This window comes from Meriones unguiculatus, chromosome 17 (assembly GCF_030254825.1).
Source record: "Meriones unguiculatus strain TT.TT164.6M chromosome 17, Bangor_MerUng_6.1, whole genome shotgun sequence".
Lineage (NCBI taxonomy): Eukaryota > Metazoa > Chordata > Mammalia > Rodentia > Muridae > Meriones > Meriones unguiculatus.
In genome coordinates, this window is record NC_083364.1 from 16,469,042 (window position 1) to 16,487,602 (window position 18,561).

The window sequence follows — 18,561 nt, forward strand, 5'->3', positions numbered from 1 at the left end:
CACTTCCGGGGGTAATGGCGTTCCAAATCCAAGACACACGGGAACCAGACTCCAGGGCTCACTATCGGGGAACAGTTTGGTTTGGCTGTTGTGGTTTTTCAGAGATAGGGTTTCCCTGTGCAGGCCAGGCTGACCTGATATTTGTGACCAGACCTTCCCTCCCCAGTGCTGAGATGACAGACGTCATCATGCCTCACCACGCATGGCCTCCCACGGGTGCTGTGGACATGGTGCCAGGCCATTTTCTCAAGAAGGAGAAGAGGAGGAGAAGGAAGAGGAGGAGGAGGAGGGTTTTCGACACTGAGTCTATCTATGTAGCCCTGCTACTTCTTGTCCGATTGTGAACCATACATATCTCCAGAAATTGGTCGTTCTCCCTGGGGACAGCTCCCCTCTGGAGGAGAGTCCTTTGTTTCGTTGGGACTGCTGGACTGCACGCTTGGCTTTGCTGCTGTTTCTCTTCTAGGTTTTTGGTGCCAGAAATGAAACTCAGGCCATCCTGGACAAGGTTTCTCCTCAGTGCTTGGCCTTCATTTTCTTTACGTTAGGAAGGTGTCAGCCAGGCAGTGGTGGCCCATGTCTTTGATCCCAGCACTTGGGAGGCAGAGGCAGGCCAATCTCTATGAGGCCAGCCTGGTCTACAGAATAGGACAGTCTGAGTTATACAGAGAAACCCTGTCTTGAAAACAAACAAACAAACAAAATTGTCTTAGGCTGGGCTGTGATGGCACATGCCTTTAATCCAAGCACTTGGGAGACAGAAGCAGGCAGCCTGGAAGAGGCCAGCCTGGTCCACAGAGCACGTTCCAGGACAGCTAAGGCTACACAGAAAAGTCTTGTCTTGAAAAACAAACATAAAAGATGTTTCAGGCTAGCACTGGAGCTCCTTCACTTTCATGAAGTCCTGCAGTCCATTCCCAGCACCATATACCTGGCCTGGTCGTACATGCGTGTCACTCCAGTATCAGGGAGGTGGAGCCAGGAGGATCAGGAGCTCAAGGTCATCCTTGGCTACACAGTGAGTTTTCGGCCAGCCTGGGCTACTAAGAACCCCATCTCAAAACAAAAACACATCCTTACACCTTCGGATTATAAAAACGAAGGAAGGTCTAGATGGCACAGAGGCCCACGACGGGGAAGGGATCCCTAAGAATTCACCCTGGAACTATTGGCCGGAGGCCTCTCTGGGTCTTCTGATCTTCCCTACAGATGACCTGGCAGCCAGGCAGCAAGAAAGTAGCCTCTGGATCATTTCCAGGCTGGCTCAGGTTCAGACTTATCTAGACATCTCCCCTTCAATAAATTTTGCAAGGCCAGAGGTAAGCTTGCAGATGGGGCCGTTGCTATCCCGGTCTCCATGGTTGCACAGAGGCCCAGGCTTGTCTGGCCCCACTCCACCTACTGTCCTGGATGCTCAGCAGCCTGTATTGCGATATGAACAGACTGGCAGCTCAGAAAAAGTCTCCCTGTTGAACATCAGAGGGTACCAGAATGAGACCTAGGGCCAGTGCAGGGTTGCACGCTGCCCAGGATCCAGGGAGAGTCTTTTCTGTCCATTCCCACCCCAGGTCTCCAGAGGGGGTCTCTGAAGAGCCTTACCAACCCGTTTCTACTACAGTTAGTGCAGGGCCTAGGGCTGCCTGCCTGTGCATCTGTGCCTGAGTATCTTCTCTCTGGAGTCAGAGACTTATGTAGCCCAAGCTGGCCTTAAATCCACAAGGTACCCAAGGATGACTTTGAAATCCTGTTCCTCCTGCATTCATCGGCCCAGTTTTGGAGTGACAGGCTGTACCACAAGGCTAGGTTTATGTGGTGCCTGGGATGGAACCCTGGTGGGCACTCTCTACACTGAGCCCCGGCCCTAAATGTCCCACCTCTGTGAACCTTACATTCATGGCCTCAACTTGCATTTGTTGAGACCCTATTTCTCACAAAATGATCCATTCCCTACTCTCTGGTTGTCAGGGATGTGGGCAGACAATACTAGACTCACCTAGGCAAAGTGAGGTATTCAGTGGGCAAAGGTGCCATGGAGCTTGATGTCCTGGGTTCAGTTCCCATGATGCACCTGACTAAGGAGAGAAATGACTTCTCTAAATTACCCCGTTCCCTCCACACATGTATCACGGCACAAGCCACCCTCACCCCAAAATAAATGTAATTTAAAGAAAGAAAGAAGTAAGCTGGGTTTGGTGGGGTACACCTGCAATTCCTGCACTCAGGGAGGCAGAGGCAGGTGGATCTCCGTGGATTCGAGGCCGGCCTGATCTACAAAGAGAGTCCAGGACAGCCAGCGCTACACAGCTACACAGAGAAACCCTGCCCTGAAAAACAAAATAATAATAATAACCAGGCATGTTGGCGCACACCTTTGATCTCAGCACTCAGGGAGGCAGAGCCAAGAGACTCTGAGTTTGAGGCCAGCCTGGTCTACATAACAAGTCCAGGACAGTCAAGGCTACACAGAGAAACCTTGTCTTGAAAAGCAAAACCAAGCCTGCTGTGGTGGCACACGCCTTTAATCCCAACATGCAGGTGATGGGGTCACAAAGATCTCTGAGTTGAGGCCACCGTGGTTCACAGAGTACTTTCAGGAGAAGCTTCAGCCTTCAGAGTAACTTTTCAAAAATACTTTATTGGGCTGGATACGGTGGCACACACCTTTAATCCTTGCACTCAGGAGGCAGAGGTATGAGAATTTCTGTGAATGTAAGGCCAGCCTGGTTTACAAAGTGACAGTGAGGACTACATAGAGACCCTGTTTCACTCAGGAGGCTGAGGCAGGCGGGTCTCTGTGAGTTCACGGCCGGCCAGCGTGGTGTACAGAGTGAGTCCAGGACAGCCAGGGTTATACAGAGAGATACTAAAACAGCAACAACGAAAATCCACAAGCTTTTGTTTATTTTTGTTTTTCAAGACAGAGTTTCTCTGTGTAGCCCTGACTGTCCTGGGCTCATTCTGTAGACCAGGCTGGCCGTGAACTCACAGAGGTCCACCTGTCTCTGCCTCCAGAGCGCTGAAATTAATGGTGTGCACCGTCTTGTCTGGTGTCCAAAAGCTGTTTTGTTTTTTTAAATGGGCCCAGAGAGCCACCATGTCTGGCATCCAAGAGTATTTTTGGGGCTGGAGAAATTTTTGTCGTTTGTATGTATAACTGTGGACGACGCGCCAGGGAGCTTGAGTGGTGGGAGAATAAATACAGGAGTCAGTCCTCTCCTTCTACCGTCACCTGGATTCCAGGGGTCAGTCTGCAGGTCATCAGGCTTGTGGTGGAAACAATTTGGCCTGTTCAGCCATCTAGATGGTTGTAAATTAAAAAAAAAAAAAAAAAAAAAAAAAAAAAAGGCATTTTTAGGTAGGATTCACCTCTTACACAAGTTAGCTGTGAGATTAAGATCGTCCTTCTCCAGAAATAGTGCTGTGCTGGGGAGACACAGCATTGCCAGGAGTCACTTCCTCTCTCTGGACCTCTTCCTCTGGACATTGCCTATCATGGAGTCCCATAGCCTGCGGTCTTTTGTGTCAGGGTTTCTCACTAAGCATGCTGTGCTGTCGCAGCCTGTGACTGCGGAGGAAGGGCTGAGCTGTGTCTGTCTAGCCACGGATCACCACTCTGCTGACTCCTCGGAAACACAGGCCAGGTACCGGGGGGCACTGGGGAGCTGCTTGTCCCCCCAGAACTACACAGCTGGTGCCCGGGAGCTGGTGCACGTTTCTGGATATCCCTGATAAAGCAGACCAATTTCTCTGGCTTCAATGGGCAGCTGTGGCTCTGAGTCTTCGAGAGCCTATCTTGGATCTTACAGGGAGTGGTAGGCTTGGGTGGCCTTCCCTCCAGGCGTGGAGGTGGGGTGACAAATAGGCTGTTCTGAATCACAGGTTGGGGGTGGGTGGGTGACAGGAGGGTGGAGACTTCTAAACAAGGTCATGGACAGTTAGGAAAGGACTCTGCTGTTACTGGTGTCCATCTTGGTGGCCATTAGGGACTGGCAGGGGTGCAGAGGAGACCTGGATCTTCTGAGAAGCCCCTTCTTGAATCTTAAAAAAAAATTTTTTTTTTACAAACATCTGTTTATTTTGTGACTCTCTGGGCTCATGCACTGCAGCAAGCTGGCGGTGGGCAGACAACCTGTGGGACTGGTTCCCTCTTCTACTGAGCTCAGGCCTGGCTTGCTCACTGTGTCTCTCCACTGTACTGGGCCTTGCTGGAGTCCTGAGGCTGGAAGGTTGAGAGCCTGGCTCTTCCCTTCAGTGAATCTCCCCAGACCCAGAGGGAAATGCGGAAGTGGTCCCTAAATAACACTCACGAACATATAATTTAATTTGGAGAGTCTATGTAGTCCTGGCTGTCCTGGAACTCCTCATATAGGTCAGGCTGGCCTTGAACTCACAAAGTACCTCCTGCATCGTCCAAGGAGTCAAGGAGTGCTGGAATTATAGGCATGCGCCACTACTCCAGGCTAAACAATACATACATATATATAGTTTATTTACTGTTCATACATGTGAGCTACACGCAGGTGAGCCACCAGGGCAGAAGGGCATCAGATCTCATAGATGGTTGTGAGCCACCATGTGCTTGCTGGGACTTGAACTCCCGGCCTTTGGAAGAACAGCCAGTGCTCTTAACCTCTGAGCCATCTCCCCAGCCCAAACAACGTACTTTTTAAAAGAAACACAATATTTATAATTCACACACAAGCAGCTGGGTGTGGTAGCCCAGTCTAGTCATGTCAGGTTTCTGAAACAGGAGGGTCTCAGACTTCAAGGTTCCTTTCTAGGTCCCTAGTGACACTGACAACAGGGCAGAGCTCTTGAAGATTAGCACTGTTGAAGGCCTGCGTTCCCACCCCAGCAAGGCAAACAAACAAACAGGAGCTAACAAGCACAGAGTGTTTCCATAGTGGAGACACTGGCCTTGTTCTCCCTTTAACAGAGAAATAAACTGAGGCCTGTCCCTAAGTTCCTTGTATTGTTCTGAGTTTCACTTGGCCCTGGCTCTGAGGGCCCCTCACCCCTGCCTCTACAGGGGAGTATCACTTTCCCTGGTAACAAGCAGGCTAGTGTGCCTCTTAGACAAAGGCCAGGTGAGGTATCCCTCCTCACCTCAATCATTCATGAAGACAGCAGCTGGCAAGGCTGGGGTGGGCTCTGGGCAGGCAGGAGACAAAGTTAGGCCAGCCATGCAGAGTAAATAAATAACACAGCAGCCTGGGGCATCTTCACCAACAGGTGTTCTGCACGGGGAAATTGTAAAATGGCTGGTCTCTAAGCTATGGTTCCTCCAAAAGCCAGCCCCACCTAAGACAGAGGACACCTAAGCCTCTGGTGACCTGGGGTACAGGTTCCTAAGGTGGGCTTTTTTTGCAGGGACAGAAGGCCACTCACAACCTTGAGATGGTTTATTGTGACCAGCGGTGGCCTCCGAAAAGATATACCCATGTTCTGATCCCCAGAGCCCATGAATGTGGCTTGGGGCTACGGATAGGAATCAGTAGTGAGCACTGTAGGCGGGTGGGGGAGGGTTCCATCCCTAGCAACTGCAGAGACTATAGATGCAATCAGGGTCCTAAAACAGAAATTATCCAGGTGGGATTAGTAAAGGGAAGGCTTGGGAGAAGGCAGTGTGAAGGCAGAGGAACAAACGAACACGAACACACACACACACAAAAGCCCTGAGGAGCTCCAGAGTCTGGGAGAGGCAGGAAAGACACTTCCTTTGTAAAGCTGGGTCTCAGACTTCTGGGCTCCAGAAGAAGCAGTCCAGTGTCGGGGCTGCAATACAAACTGTTAATCCATTTTAAAAATGCTTTGGCCTCGCTGGGAATGGAAGCCAGGGTTCCTGCATGCCAACCCCTGGCCCTAACTGAGGGATTCTTCGCAGGGTCCCCACCCCTGAGCCAGGTCTCCTGGCCTCTTGGTAAAGTTCTATCTATAACCTGGTCTTGAGCTCGCTCTTGCTAGACATAATGACCTAGACCTGTCATTCCATCACTCAGGGGCCTGAAACAGGAGGCTCATTGCAGGCTTGAGGCCAGCTGAGATATGAATTCCAGGACAACCTGGGACACACAGTTGAGACCTTGTCTCAAAAAAAAAAAAAAAAAAAAAAATCCTAGCTGGGCATAGTGGCAGACACTTTGATCCCGGCACCCCAGAAGCAGAAACAGGTGGATCCCTGAATTCAGAGGCCAGTCTGGTCTACAAAATGAGTTTCAGGACAGCCAGGGCTAACCTGAAAGACCCTATCTTGAAAAACCAAAAACAAACCCAAAAACCCACACTGTACTTGAATCTTCCTGCTCTGTATCGAGTGCTGGAATGACAAGCCTGGCCTTCCCACACTTTATTTCTCGTTGGATAAAGGGTCTCGCTGGGCAGCCGGGTGTGGTAGCACATGCCTGTAATCCCAACACTCAGGGAGGAGGAGGCCCACTACTTGGGCCCAGTTTAGGCCTCCCTCAGCTATTCTGGACCCTGCTTCCTGAATACTGGAGCCAGTTATAGAAGACTTGTACTGGATGTCCTTAATGCATAGGATCCCCTAAGACCAAGGTGAACTGGCTGAAGCTATGTCCTGGGCTTCCTCCTGACTTTGTGGCTGAGTCTCTGCAGTGAGGGTTTGAGCTGCTGAGATGCTGCCTGCTTCGGAGCCTGGGTCCTGTATGCTGGTATGAAGGCTCTGAGTTAAGATTTAAGGGAGCCAGGGACTTGAGGTGAACCTGCCCTAGGGAATTGCTGTGAAAAGTCCCTGAAGCAGGGCTTGAAAGAGGGAGTCATGGGGGTTAGAGAACCTTCCCCACTGAGCACTACTGGAGCTCTGATTAGAAACCAGACAGGGAGTTGAAGGCGAACAAGGCCATTCAAGAGTTCCAGGAGGGCTCTGAAGTGGCTTTCAACACACTCTGCTAGTGTAGACCTGTGGTTAGAGATCAGCAGTCTCCACCTTCACTGTCAGCAGCCCAAGCAGGTTGGCTTCGGAAGGTGAGGCCCATGCTTGGCACCAGCCACCCACCTAGAGAACAAAGACTGGCAGCCAACCTTGGTCCTGATGGTCCAGGCAGGCCATGATGGAGTCCCAGAGGGCTCAAATCCTACCCCTTGTTGTGGGGCTTTTTCTAAATCCGCAGGACCGTCCTGATTAGTGATTCTGAGCCTTCAAGCTAGCTGCTCTGTCGGCTGGCTGGGCCTGAAAAGACCTCACTCCCGGCGTGGCCTCCGTGGAAATCGGCAGCCGTCCCTAATCCAGACTGGAATCCTCTGGCACCAGGCCCGCGTTGGGGCTCCAAGGCTGTTGGGCCCCAGGCCAGGCCTGCAAGAAACCAGCGTGGTTGGCAGGCCCCTTCCACCCCTGCGCCCAGGACCACAGAAAAGGAGGCCGCGTGCAGGGCTCCCCTCCCATGCAGGGGGAGGAGAAACTTTTCCCTTTGCCTGGGCTTTTTTAGCAGATAAGCATGCCGACAAAAAAATCCTTATAGTTTGCGTCTTTGGGCGCCTTACCAAAGGCGCCAGGATCTGTTTGCAGCCTGCACTGGGCTCTGGAGAAGCCGTCCCGGTCCCTTAGGACAGGAGTCCTGGCTCCTGGGCTATCGGCTTTGAGTGTTCTCCTGGGGTGGAGGTACGTGGAGGTGGAGGGCGGGGTTCTGTTCCTCCTGTGGATTTTGCTGCTCCCGGGTCTATTTGTGGGGCATGCAACTGGAAACCTTATAGCCTCGGTTTCCCCAACTACAGGCAGAGCCGGCCACACTGCGGTCCGTTTCCTCAGTTTCCCCATTTCTGCAACAGTGGTGGAACTTGGCTGATGTGGACCAGACAAAAGACGGAAAGATTCGTAATCAAGTCGCGACTGAGTCTGCGAAGCACGTGGCCCCCGTACCGCCGCTATCTAGTCCGGGAAAAACTCGGCTTAAAGTCGAAGTTCTGGCCACGTGACCGCAAGGAAGCTGGGGCAATTAGGGGTTTCCTGCCCGGTTCTAAGATGGCGACGCACCTCGCTTTGCCCTCACGGTGGGGTCCAACGGCTTCCATTGCCCGCTTGCAATATGGAGGCAGCCTCCCGCAAGCACACTGCTGTGCACCTGACCCGCCACGTACCCACTCTCAAGATGGCGGCCCACGGGCTGGACAAGGCCTCGCTCATTGGCTCAAATGCTACCACGTGACCGCGCTCATTCACGCCCTCCCCCTCCCCCACAGGCCGTTTCCGTTTTACGCCTTGACTGACAGCCGTTTAGCCCAGTAGCCGTCTCCTGTCTGCCTGCGTGTCGGCCTTGGAGTAACATTCTGGCCAATGGGAGGCCTTGGCGGGGAGAGGCGGGGTTCGCCACGCCCCCAGACCGCGGCGGGAGCCAATGGGTATCGCGCGCGGGGGACGTGTGCGGGCGTCTCCGCCATCTTGTGAGTCTATAACTCCGAGCCGTTGGGTCGGTTCCTGCTATTCCTGCGCCTCCGCTCCGTCCCCCGCGGGTCTGCTCTGTGTGCCATGGACGGGTGAGTAGTGCCGCGCCCCTCGCCCGCCGCTCTCTCGGTGCCGCGTCCTAGCCCTCGCTGCCGTTCGTCGGGGGCTTTTTCCCTTCGCCGGCCCCGCCGACCGCGGCGGCGCGCGTGCGTGGCCTCGATCCGCGTGGCGTGCTCGGAACCTCAGGCGTCCGAGGCCCGCAAGGAACCCGGCTGCTTTAGGGCGGCCGCACTCCTGCTCCGTTCCCCCTCAGCCCTCTCGCCCGGCGCACTTCCGGTGCCCGCGCGCCTCGCCCGGCGCGGCCCGGCGCCCCCTCCCCGCCCTCGCGTGCACGCGCGCCTCCCCGGCGAGGCGCGCTCCCTGGAAGCGGCGCGGCGGCCTGCGGCCCTTCCCTTTCCCCGTCCTCCGCCTGGGGCCGGCCCTCCGCGCGCCCGGGAAGCGTGCGGAGGCGCGCGCCCCGCAGCGCGTGCGTGCGTGGGCTTCTGCCGAGGGCGCGCGCCCTTCCCGCCTCGGGGGAGGTGTCCGGGGGACGCCGACGGAGGAGCGGTGGGTCGGGTTCGGTTCGGTCGCCCGCGTGCGCGCCCGCCCGCCCGCCCGGCATCCGGGCCTCCTGCACGCTTCCGGGAGATGCCGCTCCGCTCGGCAACTTTTTGTTTGTAGTTTGGGGTTTGTTTTGGAGACAGGATCGCACGGTGGCCCAGGCTGGTCTCAAACCCAGGGGTCGCTTGCCGCTGCCTCCCGAGTGTTGGGACTAAAAAGGCTTGCGTCATCAGGCCCCGACTTTTTCCTTGAAACTTTTTGTTTGCGTGTTTGGAGACAGACTGACCTTGAATTCCTGGTTCTCCCACCTTAGCCTCCCCAGTGCTGTGAGTCACCAGCCCTAGTAAGCAGCTTTTCTTTTTTTTCTTGTAAGACTTAATTATGGAAAGTAGTTTAGCATAGCTTCAAGCTCAGTACCCATGGCAGTCCTCCTGCCTCAGCCTTCTGAGTGCTGAAGTGACAGGCAAGAGCCTCCATTTACTGCGTTTTAGCAACTTACTGAGACTTTTTGATCCGGGTGTGGTGGCGTGCGCACTTAATCCTGGCAGGGATAGGCAGGTCTCAGTGAGTCCCAGGACAGCGCTGTGTAGAGAAACTGTCCCAGAAAGAGTCTTTGAAGGCCCTACATCAAGTAGGGAGGTACCCAGCGGGGGACAGTGTCACACATACACACCCCAGCCACCACTCCTGGTGGAATCCCTTCACCAGGCAGTCCCCCTGAGAGTCGCTTGGGAACCTGGCCAGCCATGACAGCCTCGCTGAGCAGCGAGGTGCAGCAGGTTAGGCAGTGTGCAGTCACGAGGGGTTGGGGTTGATCAGTAACCGAGGTGTATCAGGGCAGCTGTCTGTTGGTTTGTAAATGGTAACAAGGCCACTTTGACTGCCATCAGCAGGCTGGCCCTGGAGCTCCCAGCCCCCACTCAGGAAGCACTGTTCTTGGGTTGCTGCCTTGACTTGAATTTCATTCTCCCAGCATTGTAGGATGCCCACGACTTGATCACTGGTATACTTTTCAAAAATTGGACCTCTTAATGTGTTCAGAGGCATAATCTTGGTCCCTCGTGGCAGAGGGAGGGGCTCCGAGGACAATGATGGCCCCCTTTCAAGTTGAGTCTCAGTGGGTGGATCACTTCCTAGCCTTCCCAGCTGGACTTGCAGAGGTCCCACAGCCCCCACAGTACTGATACCTATTTTTCTTTCCGCAGCATCGTCCCAGACATAGCAGTCGGTACAAAGGTAGGTGTCTGTAGCTTGGCATCGCACCCCTTTCCTGCCAGAGTCAAGGTTAAAGGCTTGCGTCCTGCAGGGTGGCTGTCCAGGACAGCACAGATGCACGCACATGCCTTCTACTCAAGTCTTACGGGAGCCTGTGACCCTTTAGGGGGTGTCTGGTGATCCTGGCTCTGTGCTGACCTCTTTCCAGTTGGTTTTGCCTTGTCCTGCCCTGCAGCCTTCATCTAAGCAGTGGGTTCAGGCCATCGGGCGCCGACTTGGTGTTCCCTCTCTGGGTCTGGCTTGAAAGAGTAGGGCATGTTCTAAGGGGAAGACAGGCAGAGCTGCCATCTGTTGGTGCCGCCTTGTTTGTCGAGTCTGCTGGTCTCAGCCATGCACCCCGGGACTCCAATGACTTCTGCCTCAGCTTCCTGAGTAGCTGGGGAGACAGCAAGCATACCTCAGCTCCTCTGGAGCTGAAAGGGCTGCAGGGTCCTCAGCCTTGCAATGACAGGTCTGTCTGTGTTGAATTGCTTTTGCTGTGGTAGGAGTTGGCAGAATTGCCTGTTAAGCTATAGTGGCTAGCAAGTAGTCTGCTGTTATGGAGTTCTCCCTCAAAGGCCTTGAAGGTGGCCTGAGGGGCCACCTCAGCTGCTGCTGCTAGCTGATTTGCTACCAATCTGCTGTCTGGACTAGTTTCATTCTTTCCAGAGCTTTGGTCTCCACCTTCCTGCCTGCTGATCATCCCTCAGATAAACCTGTGTGCTCGGCGATAAAGGAGAAGGAATTGCACTTAGGCCCAGGCCTGTAGGTGACAGGCTATGTCTAGGCAAAGCTGCCGCTGACTTGGATTGCCCCGTGGCTACTTGTCTGCACAAAACTTAGTTCTAGCTAGCCACAGAGGTCATACTGGGCAAGTAAGGAACAGGGAGCTCTGGATGGATAAATAGGCCAGGCCTTTTTACTGCTCCGGGATTGCAAATGGGTTGGGGTCATCACCATAGCAGGCCTTTGGGAAGGTGCACTGACCAGTGGCTCTCTTGTGCTGTGCTATTGCATGCCTTTGTCTGCTGACCTGCTTGAGGCTGTTGGCCTAGGTGGCTGGACTTTTACTGTGGCAGTCATGGGCTTCTGGGCCTCTATGGGGAAGACTGTTAGTTAGGGCTCTGGAAGTGTGCCAGGAACAGAGCTGCAGGAAGTACTGCTCCCCCCCATCCCCCAAGCCCAGACGGAAGCCACCTCCCACTAAGGTCAGTACTAGGGACCTCCTGGGTGAGTGGCTGCCAGCAGGAAGTGACTTCCTGCAGCTCAAGAGCATGGACTTGAGGCCCTGAGCTTTGCATGTCAGAGTCTTGCCCACCATGCTGGACAAGGCTAAGCCCCCTTTAGCAACCCTTGGTCTGGAGACATTAGTGTAGTTATACCTTCTTGAGCTGCTCAGGAGTTGGTAGGAAGCTACAGGTGGGTATAGATCATGAGAGTCCTAGGGTTCCCCTTTCCATGTAGGGAGAGGGGTGGGAATGGAGGTGCTGGCCTCTGTGGCCTGCCTGTAGGCTCACAGTGGGTCCCCTGGGCCTTCTGTCACCAGTCATTATTGGAAGATGAAGACCACTGCCCTTGATCCTGTGGGGATGGGCTTCCTGGGTTAGGGTAGTGTTAGATTGGGTAGTGGAGGATCCCTGCTGGGTAGATAAGTAGACAGCTCCTCGTCCAAACCAAGATGAAAGAAGATATGGATGAGGTGGTCCCGAGTCCCTGGGTGTCTGGCTGGCTGGTGGTTGATAGCAGAGAGCTCTGTCTGGGAAGGCGTCTCCATTGCTGTCCTGGTGAATCTGGATCCGTGGTTCCCAAGGATTGGGTCTGCCAAACTGAGCTAAAAACATTGTTCCTGGAGAGGAGGAATCCTTACAATGGGGCTAGCTTAGGAGTTCCCCAGGGAGCTACTTTCACTACTGGATGGTCCTACTTACTCTAGGGTACTGCCATACTCCCTTGTCTCCTGGAGTATGGCCAGGATACCAGGGCTGGGGCAACAGAGTGCTGGCCTTTGTTTCTCCGGAAGCTGCCAGTAACTGCCAGGAGGGTACCCAAGGCTGGCAGCTGAGTACTTTGGGCAGACGACCTGCCGGCAGGGCCCTCCCACATGGCTGCTGGCAAAGGGCTGTTATACTCTGAATGCCATTTTCTTTGGCATATTTAAGCCTTTACCTTCCTTCCACCAACCTGTTAACCCTAGTTAAGAGATTAGTGGGGAGAGGAGGTGCTGACCATTTTACTTCTCCGAGTTGTCCGTCCCCCACCTTCATCCCTGAGCTGCAACACCTCTTTCTGGGCTCTCCTGACCAGACTCCTCCCTGCTGAATGAGGCAGTTACCAGCTGTGGACAACTAAAGCCCAAACTAAAATCCCACACTTGGGATAAAAACAAAACCAAACATTTACATGACATAAGTGAATTTTTAAAGAGATCAAAACCTCCATTACACAGGGCCCCAGTGACCAGTGAAGGCAGCTAGTAGTGACCACTGAGGCCACAGGCCTCAATGGGACATTGTGCACGTTCCTGGGGGGCATGGGTGGGAAGGTAGGAAAGGAGGGATCATGCTCTGGAGCTGAGGGTCCATGCTCTCTTCCCAGCGGGGATCCGACGAGCTCTTCTCCACGTGTGTCAGCAACGGCCCCTTCATCATGAGCAGCTCAGCCTCAGCAGGTTAGTGCCCTAGGGAATCCCGCCTTGGGAACTGGAGGGTGGGATAGGGGTCAGAGCAGGAGCTGGCCAGAGGTGGGGAGGGGGCCTGCAGCCTCCCAAATGCACCTGTGCCTTTTCAGCCAATGGAAACGACAGCAAGAAGTTCAAGGGTGACAACAGGAGCACAGGGGTCCCTTCCAGAGTCATCCACGTCCGCAAGTTACCTGGTGATGTCACTGAGGGAGAGGTCATCTCCCTGGGGCTGCCCTTTGGGAAGGTCACCAACCTTCTTATGCTGAAGGGGAAGAACCAGGCCTTCATTGAAATGAACACAGAGGAGGCCGCCAACACCATGGTCAACTACTACACCTCAGTGGCGCCTGTGCTGCGAGGACAGCCCATCTACATCCAGTTCTCCAACCACAAGGAGCTCAAAACTGACAGCTCTCCGAACCAGGCAGTGCGTGCACAGGGCAGGCGGGTGGGTGCCTGGCTCCCTGTCTCAGCTCTGGGTTGCAGCTCATGGCGGTTCCTCCACAGCGCGCCCAGGCGGCCCTGCAGGCCGTGAACTCCGTGCAGTCTGGAAACCTGGCCTTGGCTGCCTCCGCCGCAGCTGTGGACGCGGGAATGGCGATGGCAGGCCAGAGCCCAGTGCTCAGGATCATTGTGGAAAACCTCTTCTACCCAGTGACCTTGGACGTGCTGCACCAGGTGAGCGGGTACTTGACCGGCACCGGGCATCTGGGTCCCCACAGGCCCTTAGCTGTAGCTCACACAGCTCTCTCTTGCAGATCTTCTCTAAGTTTGGCACAGTCCTGAAGATAATCACATTCACCAAGAACAACCAGTTCCAGGCGCTGCTTCAGTATGCGGACCCTGTGAGCGCCCAGCATGCCAAGTTGGTGAGTAGGACTTCCTGGGTTGGGCAGTCTTGTGCCTGGCACATACTCACCTTCGTGTCCCCATAGTCGCTGGATGGCCAGAACATCTATAATGCGTGTTGCACGCTACGCATCGACTTCTCCAAGCTTACCAGCCTCAATGTCAAGTACAACAACGACAAGAGCAGAGACTACACCCGGCCGGACCTGCCCTCTGGAGACAGCCAGCCTTCGCTGGATCAGACAATGGCCGCAGCCTTTGGTAAGATGCTGTACTGAGACACACCAAATGAGTGGGGTGGGGCAGGCCACCTAGCTGTCAGGGTACCCTGGAACTGCACAGCCCAGCCACTCAGCTGCCCTGCCCGTGCCTGGCCCAGCCGTGAGGTGAGGTGCAGTGATTAGTGTCTGTTTGTTTCCAGGTGCGCCCGGCATAATGTCAGCCTCTCCGTATGCAGGAGCCGGGTTCCCTCCTACCTTTGCCATCCCTCAGGCCGCAGGTATTCACGCTCATCCTGACCCCAGTGCCTGCATGTCCACGCAACCCCACAGCTGTCCGTAGACCGGGATGCCACTGGCCCCGAGGCTCAGCTCGCAGGCCCCCTCCTGGGGAGAGGGGAAGGGGCCTCCAGCAGCATTCGCAGGCAGCTAGGGCAGGGTAGTCTCAGGCAGGGCCGGGCCAGGTGCCCTGTGCTGGCAGGGCCAACAAGCCACTAATCATGCAGTCTTTGGTCTGGTTCCCTTCAAGCACCTCGGGCGAGGACGAGGACGCAGTGTCCCTAGTAGATTGAATTTAATGGCCTGGTAAGCAAGTGGCCTCCAGGGCTGAGGAGCATGGGCCTCAGGCCTCTGCGTGCCGCCCGAGCCTGCATGGAGGAATGTGCGCCGCATGCGTGCACAGCCAGATACCTGGCAGGCCCTGCTTGCGGAGGGCCTGTGTCGACCAGAGCTTTTGTGCTGTTGGGCGCATGCAGTCTGATCACACTGCCCGTGGTGTCAGGCAGTGTGTGCCTCTTGGGCAGGCCGTAGCAAGTCGATAACTTTTGGCTATATGTGCGAGAAGAATGTGCCTGTCTCCTCTTGGTGCAGCCAACAGGCCTCATATCTACACTGCCTTCCTTTGCAGGTCTCTCTGTCCCTAATGTCCACGGAGCTCTGGCCCCTCTGGCCATACCATCTGCCGCTGCTGCTGCCGCAGCTGGCCGCATTGCCATTCCAGGCCTGGCAGGTGCTGGGAATTCCGTCCTTTTGGTCAGCAACCTGAACCCTGAGGTATGTGGGTGTTGCTTTTCTCTGCCTGTACCTGGAGTGGTGGGGTGCTGGCTGAACACAGGTCCTGGGGGTTGCACTGGATGGCAGGCAGGGCCTCTGGGTGACCCAGGCCCTGTGAGCACAGGCGTGCTGCCCTCTGTCTGCTACTGTTGGCCTCCGTTCCTTCCCAGCTGCTCTGAGGTCTTCTGTTTTCCTCTCAGCTCCATTCGCACCCCGGCCCTCAGTGCTCAGAGCCGTGGTGTTTTTCCTTGCTGTACAAGACAGTCTGAGTTAGTTTGGGGCGTGGCGAGGCCTGGGAGTGCCCGTTGGAAGGGAGGCGGCTCAGGCCAGGGCGGCCAGCTTGTCTCTGGCTGGGGCTCTAGAGAGCCCAGGTGGCCCTTGAGGCTCAGTATCGCCTTTCCAGGAGCTAGTGCATGGCAGTGCCTCAGGCTGCTCTGCTCCTGTGGCTCCAGTCCGCCCTGCTGCAGCCAGGTGACTCCAGCTGTCCTGAGCTCCGTGTCCACCACCTGGGAACTAACAGGCTCCACTCCTTTCCTCAGTCCTTAGTCTCCGCCGCAGTGCTGGCCACGGTCCTCCAGCCTGTGTGCAGTGCTTCTCCTCACGTGTGAGTGTACGCGCGCATGCGTGTGTGCCTGTGTGTGTGCGTGCGTTTGCGTGCGAGTGGAACACTGCCTTGTTTTCCTACGTATTTACTGACCTGTGTTTTGCTACTTTTTTCTTTCCTCCCCTCCCCTCCCAATTTTTTTTTCTTGCCTGATCCGGAATTTCTTTGCCAACTGACTGCACGGTTCTTCTGCTTCCTGTTGTTGCTTGAAACAAACAAAACATAAATCAATAAAAACAAAACTCCCCTCTCAAACCCGCTCTCCGGAAACCAACCTGCCCTTGAATATTAACATCCTGACAACTTCATCATCATGAACCTGCTCGCCTGCGGGGACTGTCTTCCTCGTGGACGATTGGCACTCGCCCCCTTGACCTCTCCCTCTCCCTGTCCCCTGCTGCCTTCCTCTGCTGTCTCTAAAGAGAGTCACACCCCAAAGCCTCTTTATTCTCTTCGGTATGTTATTCTCACTTTTATTATCTTGGTTTTTCGTTTAATTGGTTATTTTACACCCTGCGATGTACTATTTGAGTTTGTGTTTGGCCTTCTGCCTCGGTTCGTGGTTTGCTTCCGGTTTGCCGATTGTACTGAGTAGACACGCATGGTTACCACCCTGCATGCTTCCAGAGCTAAGCGTGTCAGTAGCATGTGAACGTGGCTGTTCTGACAACTGTCTGGAGTCAGAGACTGCCGAGTGCAGCGCCCGTTAGCAGGCCTTGGGCTGAGACACAGGCTCCCGGTGCCTACTAAGCAAACCTGGCCCGCTGGGAACGTGAGGGGTGGGCAGTGGGGGGGAGGGAGAGGTTGGGAGACCAGGCAGCTGAGACTCTGTCCTTGGGTTTCAAGGCGTCTACGGTGATGTGCAGCGAGTGAAGATCCTGTTTAACAAGAAGGAGAATGCCCTCGTGCAGATGGCGGACGGCAGCCAGGCCCAGCTGGGTGAGAACCACTGCCGGCTGGGGCTGGGGCTGGGGCTGGGGCTTTGGCCCCTGGGAGTGGGAGCCAGTGGGTGTGGGTTCCGCTGCTCATGTGTTTGCCACCCTTTGCCCAGCCATGAGCCACCTGAATGGGCACAAGCTCCATGGGAAGGCAGTGCGCATCACACTTTCAAAGCATCAGAGTGTGCAGCTGCCTCGGGAGGGCCAGGAGGACCAGGGTCTGACCAAGGACTATGGCAGTTCACCTCTGCACCGTTTCAAGAAGCCAGGCTCCAAGAATTTCCAGAACATCTTTCCACCCTCAGCCACCCTGCACCTCTCCAACATCCCGTAAGTCGGCCACAGGGCAGCTTGTCCTGTGAGCCCAAAGGGCTCCCAAACCTCCCCTTCCCCACAGCCCATCAGGGCCCAGGATGTGTGTGGACCCCAACCAAATGCCTTTTGTTCTCCTGTAGGCCCTCTGTGTCAGAGGATGAACTCAAGAAGCTCTTCTCCAGCAACGGTGGTGTGGTCAAAGGCTTCAAGTTCTTCCAGTGAGTGCAGCCCTGCCCTTCCCCCTCCCCCCTCAGCCATACCCCACCTCTCCTGACCAACCCCCTCTCCTCACCCTGCAGGAAGGACCGCAAGATGGCACTGATCCAGATGGGCTCTGTGGAGGAGGCCATGCACGCACTGATCGACCTGCACAACCATGACCTGGGCGAGAACCACCACCTGCGTGTGTCCTTCTCCAAATCCACCATCTAGGTGCCCTTGGGCCTGCGACAGCTTCCACCATTCCAGAAAAGCCACTTTAAAAAGCAGCTGAAGTGACCTTACAGACCAGAGATTTTATTTTTTTAAAGAGAGATCAGTTTACCTGTTTTTAAAAAAATTAAATCTAGACCACCTTGCCGTGGCAGATGACTTGGACCACAGAGGCCCAGTCAGGCCCGGCACCATGCCTTGAGGGGCTCAGGCATGAGGCCACAGCGGTGCCCCAAACACAGCCGCTTTCTGTGCCTTACAAAACCAGCATGCCTTGCGGCCGCACACCCACCCTCTAAGGCCACCAGTCTCTAGACCTGTGTGTAGGTGAGCCAGGTGGCCTGCACCATGGGCTCCCCATGCTGAACAGGAGCTGGGGCCACCACCCCCACCCTTATAATCAAGTGACATGATTCTCCCATGTCCCTGGCCAGCCCAGAGGGCCCAGGCCATCCTCAGCTGCCGAGCCTCATGTGACCTTTGTATTCTATTATTCTGTGTGGTCGCAGACACCTGTGCCTAGCAATATTTCCACTCGACCAAATACCCGAATCTTTTTCCATTTATATGCAAGAGATAGAGTTTTAAGTAACTTTTTATAGCAGCGATGGTATGTGTGTACTCTAAGCTTCTGTGTTCCCTGCGCTCTTACCTTGCTTCCTGGTGACCAACTTGCAGGTGGGCCCAGGCCAGTGCTTCCTCCACCTAGAGAAAAAGCTCTGAGACCAGTGGGTTCCTACCTTCAAATTTTGGACCAAAGTTTTTGTTTTCCGCCCGCCTCTGACTAGGCCCAGTTGAGGGGCTGACCTCTAGGCCTTACTACCCCTCCCGGAAGCGCACCTCCATCCTAGCCTGCCTCTGTGGGAGGGCTCCCTGGACCTCGGTTCTGTGAAGGAACAGCAAGAGTGTAAATATTTATGATTTTTATACCTGTGGGGCTGAGGCGGTGCGGCAGTTTTTTTTATGGTGACAGATGTATATTTTGGTAACAACTACAGGCTCAGTATTGTCCTGGGGCCAGCCCTGGCCACATTCCACCCCATCCCAGATGGTGTATTGGGGGGGAGTTTCCATTAAAGCAGTTTTATAACCTGTGCCTTCCCTGAGCCCTTCATTCTGAGCTGTAGAGGTGTGGGCCAGGCTGGGCCTGGCCTCAATAAACGCCTGTGTCTTGTGCTTCTGCCTGTCATTGGGGATGGTGGACCCTTTGGCAAAGGGGG

General features: G+C 55.0%; 1 protein-coding gene and 1 long non-coding RNA gene across 4 annotated transcripts; one reads left to right on the forward strand and one right to left on the reverse strand.

Annotated features, from left to right (window-relative positions):
* Window positions 1–2,884: 2,884 nt before the first annotated feature.
* LOC132648754 (uncharacterized) lies at window positions 2,885–8,247 on the reverse strand. Of its 2 annotated transcripts, XR_009587154.1 has the most exons (3): window positions 7,501–8,247; window positions 7,042–7,312; window positions 2,885–3,297 (listed from the first exon to the last, which is right to left on the reverse strand). It is a non-coding gene; the product is annotated as an uncharacterized LOC132648754 (long non-coding RNA). The 2 variants fall into 2 exon arrangements; XR_009587153.1 differs by having other exon boundaries at window positions 7,042–8,247.
* A 115-nt stretch (window positions 8,248–8,362) lies between these two features.
* On the forward strand, window positions 8,363–18,517 carry Ptbp1 (polypyrimidine tract binding protein 1). Of its 2 annotated transcripts, XM_021641914.2 has the most exons (14): window positions 8,363–8,490; window positions 10,204–10,234; window positions 12,848–12,920; window positions 13,040–13,359; window positions 13,440–13,610; window positions 13,691–13,801; window positions 13,868–14,042; window positions 14,203–14,280; window positions 14,907–15,052; window positions 16,079–16,112; window positions 16,503–16,595; window positions 16,708–16,924; window positions 17,050–17,127; window positions 17,209–18,517. In XM_021641914.2, the coding sequence occupies exons 1-14, from the start codon at window positions 8,483–8,485 to the stop codon at window positions 17,339–17,341; spliced, it is 1,668 nt and encodes a 555-aa protein (XP_021497589.1). In that variant the 5' UTR covers window positions 8,363–8,482; the 3' UTR covers window positions 17,342–18,517. The 2 variants fall into 2 exon arrangements, with proteins under 2 accessions (XP_021497589.1, XP_021497591.1); XM_021641916.2 differs by lacking the exon at window positions 14,203–14,280.
* The last annotated feature ends 44 nt before the right edge of the window (window positions 18,518–18,561 follow it).

What these genes read in the sequence shown, in the direction of transcription:
- Ptbp1 (XM_021641914.2), top strand. An exon ending in GAGCAGCTCAGCCTCAGCAG is followed by an intron (nt 12,921 to 13,039) that starts GTTAGTGCCCTA and finishes GTGCCTTTTCAG; the next exon opens with CCAATGGAAACGACAGCAAG. An exon ending in ACAGCTCTCCGAACCAGGCA is followed by an intron (nt 13,360 to 13,439) that starts GTGCGTGCACAG and finishes GTTCCTCCACAG; the next exon opens with CGCGCCCAGGCGGCCCTGCA.